The 15,043-nt window shown below is 35.7% G+C and overlaps 1 protein-coding gene across 4 annotated transcripts in view; it reads right to left on the bottom strand.

Annotated features, from left to right (window-relative positions):
- Positions 1 to 14,372, bottom strand: part of LOC101890185 (uncharacterized) — a 93,059-nt gene extending 78,687 nt beyond the window's left edge. The window contains exons 1-2 of one of the 4 annotated variants that reach the window (XM_059127951.1): positions 14,272 to 14,372; positions 762 to 1,497 (exon numbers count right to left, since the gene is read on the bottom strand). In XM_059127951.1, coding sequence (XP_058983934.1) covers positions 762 to 769 — 8 coding nt within the window. In that variant the 5' untranslated portion in view covers positions 770 to 1,497; positions 14,272 to 14,372. The other 3 variants (XM_059127950.1, XM_059127952.1, XM_059127953.1) reach the window with 3 other exon arrangements.
- Positions 14,373 to 15,043: the final 671 nt, after the last annotated feature.

Here is a 15,043-nt window from a genome sequence, read left to right as displayed (position 1 = left end):
GTTATTTTTGTCCTCCGCAGCCGTAATATGCACTCTGTAACAACAATATTTGGGGAAATGCAGCTCAGATATACCTTTGCTAAATTTTATCGAGATCGGTTCAGATTTGGATATAGCTCCCATATATAACTTCGTCCGATTTACCATTTATTGTGCACCAAACGTCTAATATTTGTCCAAATGGAATGGAATTTGGCACACACGACCGAATTTAGTCTAAAAGGTAGTAGGCCAAATTTGGTGAAGATCGGTTCAGATATAGTTATAGATACAAATGCTTCGGCATATTTAGTCCTTTGAATTTTAAATTATAATTATAATCATAGCGTGTATGATTGAATTCTCCCATAAATACTTTTAATTATTAAGTGGAGCTCAACTAAATTAGCAAAGTGGTGTAGGGTATCATAAAATCGACCCCGCCCGACTTTAGGACTTTCTTTATTGGTTGAACCCGGATCTTGTAAATAACCACAAGATTCCATTTTCAATTTATTGCTAAGCTTATGCCGGTCAATAAACTTTATAAATTAAAAACTAAAATAAATAATAATAAAATTACACATAACATATATTTGAAAGTCCCCCTCATAGCCCACTTAATGGAGCGGGGGAAAACTTAAAAAAAAAACATTGAAATGATGTGAATGAAAAAAGAAAAATAAAAATAATAATAAAAAAATTGTTTTGATGAGCAAATGTTTGTTGGTGTTGTTGTTTGTTGTAGCATTACTAGCGGATGATGGTGCATCTACGCTTACCTGTTCATGTCGGACAATAATGGGCTCTGCGATGGAAAAACTTAACAACAATGGAGTGGAATGGAAAACGGAAGCTTGATCCGTGAAGTCGCTGGCGCTCGTCTCTCTATTGAACTAAGGCCATGGCAATACGCACAGGCAATAGCAAAAGAGGGAGGGGGCGAGCGGGGGTTGATGTCGAGAAAATCCGGCACAAGTTTTCTATAGTGTGTTGTTAGCTTTCATTCACTGTAAAGTGGCGGTTCCCCTTGTTACCTAAGTAGCTTAAGGTGCCAATTGTTTTAGCCATAAATGTTACTGATGTATGTAGTTATGTATATGGCCATGCAGCGGGCAATTGAACAAATGTTGTTGTTATTTATTTTTTTTTTGTTGTATTATGGTTGAGCTGTTTTGTTTTCTTTTTTCTTATTGTGTTGTTGTTTTATTTTATTTTCTTTTATTTATTTATTTATTTTTTTTTTTTTTGTATTTTATTACTTTGTTTCTCCGCTTGCGTTGGCGCTTTTTAGCCAAGTTAATTACTATAGTTGTATGGTTAATGTACTCGTTTGTTTACTACTGCTTCATCGGCGTTTTGGCGGCTACACATCTCCTACACATCGTTGTAATCTTTGGCACAAAAACTCTTGTTTTCATTTGTTGTGTGTTTTTGGGATTTTTTCATGTTTTCTTAAGCTTTTCTTCTTTACATACAAATTATCTTGTCATTCATTGCTGTTTTTCCTTTTGTTTTCTATGGAGAAAATTTTTTCATGGTAATGTGGAAAATTTTCAAATTTTCTTAAGTGTGACGCCGTGAGAGAGTGCGAGAGAGAGGTAGGGAGGGGGTGTTGTGACTTATTTCTTCTTTTTTTTTCGAAACAAAAAAAGAAACTTTAAAAACAACAACAAATTTTACTTTCATTTCGTAAGAATAGCAAAACATAATAACGAATAATAAAACCAAAACATTAAATAATAAAAGATTATATTCAACTTCACTTCTGAAAACCGAGGTGCATATGCTCCATGCATGAGTGCCTTAAATAAGTTGTCGGGTAGATCGAGTTTGCACAGTGGCTTATAGGGAAAATTCGGCATTCTCAATGGTATGAGATTCAAATCTGACTTAAGATATACAGGGTGAGATAAAAAAAACTGCAACCAACTTCAGACTGCTGTCATTTCTAAGCCACTCGGCCGACAGCTGTTAAAATTATTCCAGTTACAGCTCATTGTATTGTTTGCAAACGTACAAAAGCATTTTGGTGAGAATTTTCCAGAAGAAAAGTTATTCGTGATGGAATTTAAGCGTGGCAGTGTGATTTCTTTATATTTGGCTGGCTATCGTTAGAGCACTCCAGCGTTTAAATGTGAATAAATTTTTTGTGTCTCGTACCATCGCTCGTTACCGTGGTACTGGTAGCGTATCCCGACGTCAAGGAAGTGGACGGAAGAAAACAGCAACATCAGCAGAAATGGTTCGAAAAGTAAAGAAGCGACTTGATCGAAATCAACGCCCCAGTGGCCGAAAAATGGCTCGTGAGCTGAACATATCCCAATATTCCATTCGCCAAATATTGAAAAATGAGATCTGGGTAAAGCCATTGAAATTCCAAAAAGTGCAAGAACTTATACCGCAACAGAAAGAAAAAAGACTCAAAAGACCTAAAGAGTTCCTTCGCTTGGGCGAAAGTGGTAAACTGCCGAATTTGGTTTTCTCCGATGAGAAAACATTCGTTGTCCAGCAATTTGTAAGCAAACAAAATGATCGTGTTTTCTTGCCAAGAGGTCAGCTGAAAATGTGCACCTTCGGTTGGCCACCAGAACTCAAGCGCCGGCCATGGTGATGGTGTGGCCGCCATAACAGCCGATGATCGCTCTCTGCTCGTATTAATCGAACGTGGCATCAGAATAAATGCCGAATATTATCGCGAAAATATTCTGGAGGGTGTATTAAAGCCTAGGGCACGCAAACATTTTGGCCGCAGACATTTGGCCTTGGACATTGCAACAGGACTCAGCACCATCGCACTCAGCACGCGCCACCCAAGAATGGTTACAAAATGATGTTCCTCGCTTCATTTCCAGCTCACAATGACCACCAAAATCTCCGGATACCAATCCGTTGGACTATTGTATCTGAAGTATTTTGGAAAGCAAGGTTGGCACTAAAAAATACCAAAGTTTCGATCACCTCAAGCAAGCGCTTCGCCGGGAATGGGCCAAAATACCGCAGAGCAACATTCGGGCAGCGAGTGACGGTTTCATTGGCCGTTTGAAGGACATAATTCGTGCCAAAGATGACCAATTCGAGCAAATCTAAACATATTCTAAAATTTGATGCCTTTTCCGACATTTTTTGCCTTCATCCGAATTAAAAAAAAAAAAATGTAAAAATTATGGGGTTTGACTTTGTTGCAGTTCTTTTATCTCACCCTGAAGCAAGCAAAATTGGGCGCTTTATCAAGAAACAAGTGGAAAAGCAGTAAGTTCGGCCGGGCCGAACTTTGAATACCCACCACCATTTGGAACGAATCTGGAAATTTTCAAAAAAAAGATCCTTAAAAAATTCTGTTAAAATTTTATAAATACAAAATATAGCCGTCATATTGTGGTCTATCGACGTAGGCATTGTTTGTCATAAGCCATTACCATATTCAAATTCGAAACTTAAAATAAACAGTGAATAATGTAGTCAAGATCATCAAAATACCGTATATAGGGATGTAAAGTTATATCGGGGCTATTCCTGGAGCTGCATAGATAACTTTCTGTCACATGCTGTAGCTTCTATTACTAACTTCAAATACGACTTCTCAAACAATTTCTTGTATCTTAAATCGTTAAAATACCGAATATTGGGAGATACCGTTATATGGGGGCTATACGAAGACGAGGACCTGCATAGAAAATTTTCTGCCTTAGGCTGTAGTATTCAATATGAGCTTCAAATACCACATCTCAAACTTTTTCGCTGGGTATTGTACCTACAATCGTCAAAATACCGAATATAGGGAGGTACAGATATATGGGGCCTATACGAAGACCTAGACCTGTATAGACAATTTCTGTCACAGACTGTATGGGTACTTCACTCTAAATCCATAATTTGAAACAATTCTGGTGAATAATGACGCTAAAATCGTCAAAATACCGAATATAGGGAGGTACCGTTATATGGGGGCTATACGAAGACGTGGACCTTCACAGAGAATTTTCTGTCTCAGCGTGTAGAATACATTTCGAACTTCGAATACCAAATTTGAAACAATTTCGGTGAATAATGTCGCTAAAAACAATCATGGGAGGGTATAAAAAATTGCAGGACCATCTAGTCTTAAACAAAACTGGGAGTTTTCCTTTCGACTTAAATCCGATACTTTGGGTTAGTAACAAGTAGAAAAGTACCTTCTCAAAAAAGTCTGTATTTACAGGGATCGACATATGGATCCTATAACGTTATCCCTAAATTTTTGAAATTTAGAGTTTTTCACATGCTGGAGAACATCAAAATGTTATTTTGTTTATCAGCTTGCTATTTTTTTATTATAATTTTGTTTATTTACATATGTATGTATGTTTAGCTCATATCTGCAAATTCACAATGTATTGTCCCATCCCAGAAATCATTTCTACAAATCATCAATGCCGAAAACAAAAATATCAAAATAAATCATAAAACCAAATGAAAGCAATTTAATCAAGACAATACAAAATGACAAACCATTGACGCGGCTGTCGTCTATTCAATTTTTCAATAAATCAAAGAACAATATCGACTCTGAGGAAACTACATAACAACCGAGAAAAAAATGAAAGTGAAACGATATTGATTTGAATGGAATGGACAAAAATAAAAACATTCGTCACGCTCTCATCAAAAAATTTTAGAAACTATAGTTTTTTTTTTAATTTTTGAGACGAAATTTTTTATTTTGTATTTGTATGAGTATTTTTATATATATATATATATATATATATATATATATATATATATATATATATATATATATATATATATATATATATATATATATATATATATATATATATATATATATATATATATATATATATATATAAATATATATAAAATAAATGTCCAAAACACGTCTAAACAAGTTAGCAACTTTCAGTGGGTGTTTCGATAGATACATACCCTTATTTGGACACACCTTATGAGTATACTTTTTCGGTAAGATATCAGAAGAATAATGGGAATCAAGAATCTATACCTTGATCGCCAATAAGTAAGTTTGATATGAATATTACCACGGACTAAGTTTCGACATATTCGGGCATTACGTTATAAATATATATATGTATTGAGATATATGCCTGATGTTATTTTTTTCGAACTTTTGTGTAGAATGTGCCCAGAAGAGGGGACCGATATATTCCAATTTCACACTAGCTCCAAAATATATGCAAAGATATTGGGATGTGAAAAATTTCAAGAAAGTCAGACATTGTTTTCCAACTTATTGGAGCTATATTATCATTAACAAGTAAAAACCAGTAAAGAAAGTCTTAAAGTAGGGCGGGGCCGACTTTATGATACCCTACACCACTTTGCTAATTTAGAAGAGCTCCGCATAACAATTAAAAGTTTTTATGGGAGTATTCAATCATACATGCTATGATTATAACTATAATTTAAAGTTCATAGGACTAAATATGCCGAGGCATTTGTATCTTTTAAATTCGGAAATGTATTGTCCATTTGGTGCACAATTAATTTGAAATCGGAAAAAGATATATATAGGAGCTATATCCAAATCTGAACCGATCTCGATAAAATTTGGCAAAGATATTTCTGAGCTGTATTTGATATATTTCCCTGACGGGAAATATATGTTACGGAGTGCATATTACGGTTGTGGGTAACAAATATAACAAATCGGATGTATAATATATATGGAAGCTATAGCTATATCTGAACCGATCTTCACCAAATTTGACATACTAGCTTCTACACTCAATTCGGTCGTAAGTGCCAAATTCCGTATCATTTAGACAAATATTAGACGTTTGGTGCACAATCCAAGGTAAATCGGACGAAGTTATATATGGAGCTATATCCAAATCTGAACCGATCTCGATAAAATTTAGCAAATGTTTTTCTGAGATGTATTTGATGAATTTCCCCAAATATTGTTGTTGCAGAGTGCATATTATGGCTGCGGAGGGCAAAAATAACAAATCGGATGAACAATATATATGGGAGCTATGGCTATACCTGAACCGATTTCGATCGAATTTGGCATACTTATTTTCAGGCCTAATTTGGGTGTATATGCAAAATTCCATACAATTCAGGCTGATATTACACGTTTGGTGCATAATAAGAGGCAAATCGGACGAAGATATATATGGGAGCTATATCTAAATTTTGACCGATTATCTCCAATTTCAATAGGGTTCGTCCTTGGACCAAACAAATGATATGTGCAAAATTTCATCTGGATCGGGCAATAAATGCGACCTGTACTTTGTTTACAAAAATACATGGACAGACGGACGAACGGACGGACATGCATAAATCGACTCAGAATGTGATTCTATGCAGATCATCAAAAGGAACTATGGGTCTATCTCGTTTCCTTTTGCCTGTTACAAACAAATGCACAAAGACATAATATCCTGACCACCTTGTGGTGTAGGGTATAAACATTAAGTTCGATCTTATAATACCCTCCACCTTAGAGTAGAGGAAACATTAGAACCCATTATGGCCCACAAATACCAATTTTTAGACATCTTCGTGGAGAAATATGGCGAAAATGATTAAAATACCAAATATCGATAGGTACCGCTATATGGGCTATACAAAAACGTGTACCCATTCATACAAGGTTTCGCCAACGGAACTAGAACCCATTAGGACCTACAAGTACCAATTTTTTGAAAAATCAACGAAGAAATGTGGCAAAAATCCTCAAAATACCGAATATCGGGAGGTACCGTTATATGGGGGCTATACCAAAAAGTGGACCTATACATAATGTCTCGCCGCAAGAACTAGGACCCACTATGACCTACAAATACCAATTTTCAGGCAAATCCGTAAAAAATGTGCCAAAAATCATCAGAATAACCTAATACCAAGAGGTACCGTTACATGGGGACTATACCAAAACGTTGACCGATATATCTCATTTTCCATACCAACCATCCTATACACAATTGTTCGGCTAAATTTTGTCGCTCTATGTCAAAAAATGTGGGCTGTATCGTGAATTCAACAGACAGACAGGAGGGTATAAAAATGTTACCCTTTTGTGGAGAGGTGCATGATGGTTTGGCTAATATTGTCTATTTTCATACCCGCCCAAAGCCCCTGCCTAAATGTTATGATATACCGTCTTTGAACTACATCGCTGTGAGATTAAGATGTCTGTATTGCAAACTTTATTGAGGAGGTTTTGTGAGGATGTACAAGAAAGAGTGGACCGACATATTTCATTTCCACACCTCTCTAATATAAGCACCAAGTAAAAAAAACACATAAAGTTCGGCCGAGACTTTCCCTTACACTTACCATACCCTCCACCATTAGGTAAAAGTTCAACAGGTTCCGTTAGATAGGACATGTGGGCCCAAATTAAAAAAGTCTTAAAAAATTAGCTACATTACCAATATACCGAATATCAACCGGTACCGTTATAAGATCGGTATAGGAAAACGTAGTGCTATATATGTTCTGCCGCCGGATCTGGAACCCATTAGGAACTACAAACACCGACTTCAGAGAGATTCGTTGGCAAATGTGGCTTCTACTGTAAAAAAGCGTATATTACCTCCCGATATGAGATTAAACAAGTTAAAAAAGCAGTAAGTTCGACCGGGTCGAACTTTGAAAACCCTCCACCATTTGGAACGAATTTGGAAATTTTCAAAAAATAAAATCATTAAAACATTCTGTTAAAATTTTAAAAATACCAAATATAGCCATTATAATGGGGTCTATACGACGTGGGTCTACATAGGCATTGTTTGTCTTAAGCCATTACCATATTCAAATTCGAAACTTGAAATAAACGGTTAATAATGTAGCTAAAATCATCAAATTATCGTATATAGGGAGGTACCATTATATCGGAGCTGTGCGAAGACCTGGGCCAGCATTGACAATTTTCTGTCACAGGCTGTAGCATCCATTACGAACTTCAAATATCACATCTCAAGCAATTTCGATGGGTATTGTACCTAAAATCGTCAAAATACCGAATATATGGAGGTACTGATATATGGGGCCTATACGAAGACCTGGACCTGCATAGACAATTTTCTGTCATAGACTGTAGTTCCCATAACGAACGCCAAATACGTAATTTGAAACAATTCTGGTGAATAATGACGCTAAAATCATCAAAATACCGAATTTTGGGAGGTACAGTTATATGGGAGCTATACGAAGACGTGGACCTGCACAGACAATTTTCTGTCATAGGCTGTATTATTCATTACGAATCTCAAACACCAAATTTGAAACAATTTCGGTGAATAATGTCGCTAAAACCATCAAAATACCGAATATAGGGAGATACCGTTATATGGCGGCTATACGAAGACGTAGACCTGCCCAGATAATTTTCTGTCATAGGCTGTAGTATCCATTTCGAACTTCAAATACCAATTTGGAAACAATTCCGGTGAATAATGTCGCTAAAATCATCAAAATACCGAATATCGGGAGGTACCGTTATATGGGGGCTATATGAAAACGTGGACCTACATGGTCCATTTACGAACTTAACCTGCCTACTAGAAAAATAAACAGGTGTGCAAAATTTTAGCCTTCTATCTCAATTCGTTCGAAAGATAACGTGATTACAACAGACAGCCAGACGGACAGACAGACAGACAGACAGACAGACAGACAGACGGACAGACAGGCAGACGGACATGGCTAAATCGACTTAGAATTTTACGCTGATCAAGAATATATATTCTTTGTTGGGTCTGACATGAGTATTTCGAGGAGTTACAAACGCAATGACAAAGTTAATATACCCTCCATAGTATGGTGGAGGGTATAAAAAGCCTCAACTGTTGTCCATAAAGGCTCTTTAAAAAGTCGTCAACAAATACTCTGTTGAGTCGTCTATGGAGACTCCTTAAAAGTCATTTATGAAGAGTCGCTTACAAAACTTCTTAAAAGTCGTTCAAAAAATAGATCTCCCAAAAATATCCCTTTTTTTCTCATAGAACATGAAATGTCATGATTTCGCACCATCCAAACCACTGTATGTCAATTAATGACAGCAGAGGTGCTTATTTACGACTAAGGTTACCAGATTGAATCAACAGAGATTAAATTTCTCGCACGTCACTTTTTTCGTAAACTTTGTACAGCGATCTTTTTTTTTAATTTCGAATGATTACAATGGCAACGGCGAAACTTTATATACGCTTTTGCTTTGTGGTAGAGAGCAGAGGGTACTATGCAAGGTGCTGGTGGTAAGCATGACGATGAATTACGTTTCCAACAACAAAAGTGGCGGTAGCTTATTATTCTCACAGCTAAACAAAAAACACCATTTGACAATAGATTCGGGTACAGGCCAACAGCAGCAGCAACAACAACAACGACAGTAATAAGCTTAATAACAATACTCCATAACAATCTGAGAACTTTGCGGTTTATTGATGTTTTTTTTTTTTGTTTTTGTTTTGATGAGCTCTCGCCGCCGCTCCAGCAACCACAAAGTGATAACATTTGTACGCTGCAATTTTAAATGTTAAGCTCCAAGTCATTGTTTATGCAACCGACTGACGGACGGACGGACGGACGGACGGACGAACTGACCGTATGGAGGTCACACATCTTCGAGATCTCTCAATCTGAGATGTCTTTGAAACAAAAAGCGAAACTTCAAGATTTACCATCTATACAACAATTGACTGCTCTGGGCGGGAGTGAAACTCTGCACATCCGCAAATCAAAAACAAAAAAAAAAAACCAACGACAACAACAAACATTTAAAATGTAATCAGCAAAATAGTAATTGCAAACAACATTAAAATTGAAACAGAAACAAAGCTCAGTATCCAAAAGATAAACAACATTCCCTTGGACAGACACCAAACCAGCAGCACCACCAAGTCTTGACTTGTGTGGCGGTTTCAGATTTCAAGTTTGATTTGACGTGAAAAATTGTTTATTTGTATTTGAAATAAAAATTGTTTCAGTTCTCATTCTGGCTTGAATAATTCTATAGAATAAATCTTTGTCATTTTTAGATCGATAGGAATTCTTAGTTAGTCAAGGTTATTCAATCCAAAGCCATAGCATTGAACAAAACAAAATGCAGTCATTAAGAATTGGGATTGGATTTCATTCACATGGTAATGTGTAATTTGATTTTTTTTTATTGAATATTACAAGTAATTGTGGTTCGAAAAAAAGAGTATTGAATGTTAAGAATGCCATGAATAATTGCAAACTATCTAATTAATAGTTCAATCAATTACAGTATTCTATAAATACCCAATAATGGTACTTAATACCAGTTGTCAGTTTCAGAGGCGGTTTTTTGATATCAGCTTAAATCGTCGATTTTGACCTGACTGCAAATAAAAACCAGTAAGGAAAGCTCAAAAGTCGGGCGGGGCCGACTATATGATACCCTACACCACTATGCATATTTAGTAGAGCTCTCGTAAAAAGGTTTATACAGGGCATTTCAGAGCTCTATGAGATATTTGGTACAAAATCAAAATCTATGTAATTCTATCGTGCATTTTACGAACTATAGCTATCTCTGAACCGGGTTTCTCCAAATTTGACGTATTGGCTTCCAGACTGAATTCGGTCTTATGTACGAAAATTCAGGTGATTTGGGCTGATATTGGCCATTTGATGCACAATTAACACGAAATCGGATGAAGATATATATGGGAGGCATATCCAAATCGAAACAGATTTTAATAAAATTAAAATCAACTATTTTTGGGCTTTATCTGATTTCTGGTACCAAATATCATTCCTGTGGAGTGCATATTACGAATGTGAGGGACTTAACGACTAAATCGGATGAAAGATATATATGGGAGCTATAGCTATATCTGAACCGATTTTTACTAAAATTGGTGTACTTGCCTATAGGCTGGTTTCGGTTGAATTTGCCAAAATTCATGCCATTTGGGCTGATATTGGCCATTTGATGCACAATTAACCCGAAATCGGATGAAGATATATATGGGAGCTATATTCAAATCTGAACCGATTTCGATAAAATTACAAACAGCTATTTCTGGGCTGTATCTTATATCTGGTACCAAATATCATTCTTGTGGAGTGCATATTACGAATGTGAGAGGCTTAAACACCAAATCGGATAAAACATATATATTGGAGCTATAGCTGTTTCTGATCCGATTTTCTCCAAATTTGTTGTATTTGCTTTAAGGCTAATTTCGGTCACATGTGCCAAAATTCGGGCCATTTGGGCTGATATTGGCCATTTGGTGGTCAATTACCCCGAAATCGGATGAAGATATATATGGGAGCTATATCCAAATCTGAACGTATTTTGTAATTTAAGCAGTACTTTTCATAGTTCTGCCTGGCCGAATGTATTTCCTTTTCATTTGTTAATTTGACAATTTACAAAACATTAGAAGGAATTATTTTAAAAACATCATAGCCAGGATCATGTATGTAAAAATGGCACGTCTACGATTGTTCATAACTACACCTTGAATCTATTTACATAATAAACCAATATATAGGCTGGTAAAGCATATCCGACAGGTTCATAACCGGAGCTCACACATGAAATAATCCTTCATGCGAAAACATGCACTTTGAAGACACTTGCACTGGTGATCAAACTGCAGCTTTATAAGCGAACATCACTCATTTGTATACCCTCCACCTTGGAAAGAAGAGAATATTAAATTTGTCATTCTCTTTGTAGCACCTCTAAATAAATATCGGTCAACGTATTTATTTGGTATTGAGAGTTTGCACCGGGTCCTACCTCCTGTGACAGAATATTGTCTGTACAGGTTCACGTTTTCCTGGTAGCAAGTCAAAAACTATCAAACAATCGGCATTTGTAGTATAGCATATCGGCCAGCTACCACCACCATCAACAACAACAATAACACAAAAATTAAGTATAACTTGGAAATAATGAAAATGAATAGGAAGAACAGGTCCACGTTTTCCTGCAGCGCTTATATAACAGTTCCTCGTGATGTTCAGTATTTTAATCATTTTAGCCTCATTTTTCAACGAAATTGTTATACATTTGATATTAAGAGTTCGTAGAAGATTCTACCTCTAGCGTCTGAACATAGTGTGTATAGGTCCACTTTTTACTATAGCACTCATAAACTAGCACTATTTTGACGATTTAAGCCAAATTTTCTAACGAATTTGTCCAAATATTGTATTTGTAGATCATAATAGCTTCTACAACTGTTGCCAAAGCATTGACCACATCGATCCAAGATTTCGAGATCTAACTCTAGTTTAATAAAAACTCTCATATCTATTTTTTAATTTTCTAGAGGAAGGTATTCATACCCCAATTCCGGGAAAGTATATTTTTCTGATCTGATATCTAAGACATGGGTTATATCCGGATCCACTAAACTGATATGGTCAATATAGGTATCATTTGAAAGCTAAAATACTATTCGTACCCTGATTCCGAGAAAGTTTTTTTTTTTCGGGAGCCGGAAGCCCTGATATTTGAGACCCGGATCCACTAAACTGATGTAGGCATCATTTAAAAGCTAAAATACCTTTCCAACAATGATCACATGATGGGGTTGTTCAAAACGTTATTCGGGGAATGTTTAAATATTATCGATTTTTGGACCCATATTTAAAAAATCCCTCAAAAGACATATCCGCCATATTACAGTTTACACTATAACATTTCCAAAATGCTACAATGTTGTTGTTATTATCTTTCTTGGATCCAGAGATATGAGTCTTTGAACCTGGATGACCCAGTTCTGTTCTGTTTGATTTTTAATATTATCTATTTATATATCTATTTTGGTAAATATATCTATTTTGGTTCGAGACTATTGAGTCAAATATCCCTAGCCCAAGCAAAAAATACTTTCCTGGAATCTGGATGCAAATGCCTAGCCCTGGAGAAATTCTAAAAAAATACCCAAGGGTTTTACCTAAATTGGAGTTATTCCAAGATTTCTATATAACTGACCCACCGACTCCATAAACCGTCCACTCCAATCCATTTCAAAACTTTAACTGCTTCCTTCAACCGATCTCACTGCAGATAATAGTGGAATACGTTTGTATCCAGTTGCTTTTATTTAAAAATATTTATAACCTTATGGTATCGAAATTTCGGCACGGCCGAACATAATATTTTTTACTTGTATTGTTTGTGGTTGCTTAGAACATAAAATGTATTTTTTCATTAATCTTTTCTTCGCATTTTTGGATTCAAAAACCTAGTACAAAAAAATCCATTCCTCTGAATAGCTACCCTTTTCGCTTTGTTTGTGAAGCATTTGGTTTTTTTGTTCATATAGTAGGGTGTTATTAATTCGTTGTTACTCCTTTTTAAAGCCATTTTATGATCTTGCCATACTTGTTGCATTGTAGCTACAACATTTTAAATATCAACTGGAGTTGTTGTATTCGTTGAATTTACACAGAAATTACACTCACTGAACACTCTCACTCACTACGTGCTAATTGTATTCAACAATTGTATTTATTTTTTTGTTCTCTTTAATTATAGTCGATCTCTCTCTCCCTTTTTCGCACTCATGCATTTTAATTGAAATTGAACTCTGTTTTGTTAATTGAAATCAATTGATACTCATTCTCTTGCTCTCTCATGGCATCACACAGACACAGTAACGCCGATGTGGATTTTAAACTCTCTCCCTTTGTAGGGAACGAAAAGCATATGGTTTTGTGGGTAGTTATTTTTTTTTTTGTTTTGTATCTCATGGATCTCTTTTTGCCACAGAGTCAGAGAGCACGGTGCGAACAGGTAAAACCACACTCATACACTGGCAGTTAAATTCAAACAGGTAGCAAGCCAAAAACTGTCAAACAATCGGCATTTGTAGTATAGCAATTTTTACACACAAAAACAAGATCGCCTGTCGGCCAGCTACCACCACCAACAACAACAATAACACAAAAAATTAAGTAAAACTTGGAAATAATGAAGAAGAAGAACAAAAAAAACTAAAATTTACCACTCAAAAAAACTAATGCAATTTTGTTGCTTAAATTCACTTTTTTAATTCATTAACTTCAAAGTAGGTATTATTTACAGATTTTCTTTGAAAATGAAAATTCACTTTGAACGAAATTTCACATAATTTTCACCAATTCCAGGAAATTCACAAATACATTATGTAGTTGATATTTTTTTTTGCTCTCCAATATTAATTGGCCAATTTCTTGTTTTAAATTTTTTTGTTTGGTTTTCAATTTTAGGTAGGTGTTTTCCGTATTTTCTCGCACTTAACCGCCTTTTGTTGTTGCTGCGAGCAACATTTTTCGTCAACTGACTTTTTGTTTAAACGACCAAAGTTGAGATCACTCAGTTAAGTCAGCCATCCAGCAGTAGTTTGATGTCCGGCAACGTAACTGTCGTTGTTCTACGGCTCACACAAGAGTGTATGATCATTATGGCATGACGTTGACGGCAATGTCTACGCCAACGCAGATGCTCTGACACTCTCCACACAACAGTTAGTAAATTCACAACTGTGGCTGGGCTCTATTTTGGAGAGAGAGACGTCACTCTTTACGTTGTTGGCGTCGGCGTTGGCGTTGCCGGTCGGCGTCTTGGCAGAGGGGTAATTTTGCCATTTAATATCTAAAAGTATCATTTTTTATTGCTGGTGTCATTTATCCATCTTTCGGTGTCTTAATTGTATTTTACATTGCTACTAACATATGGGATACTCCATCATTCTTTGTCGATGGGGCCAATTTAACATATGGTTGAACTTTAAATTACTTGTAATTATTGTATTTTTCACAAAACTGGTTATACAAAATGGGTAACTTCTGGCTGAATTAAAAAAGATTGTCTTCTTACAATGTAAAGTCAATTTCATTGCGCAAAGGTGGAAAGGCAGATCGAGAAAGTGACCTATATATGAAATCAACAAGTTAACAAGTTTGAAAGTGGCAGACAGTGTTTCGCCACATATATACAGATGTGCCATAAAAATTGAAAGTAAATATTCCAACTTTAGGCCTTATCTATTATTAGCAAGTGCCCGCTACTTCTTCAGCGTAAAGTCCACTTAAAAATTTTAGATTTTGTCTAACA

This window comes from Musca domestica, unplaced genomic scaffold, assembly GCF_030504385.1.
Source record: "Musca domestica strain aabys unplaced genomic scaffold, Musca_domestica.polishedcontigs.V.1.1 49, whole genome shotgun sequence".
Lineage (NCBI taxonomy): Eukaryota > Metazoa > Arthropoda > Insecta > Diptera > Muscidae > Musca > Musca domestica.
Note: the sequence above shows the minus strand (reverse complement) of the source record. Positions and strands in the feature narration are given on the sequence as shown.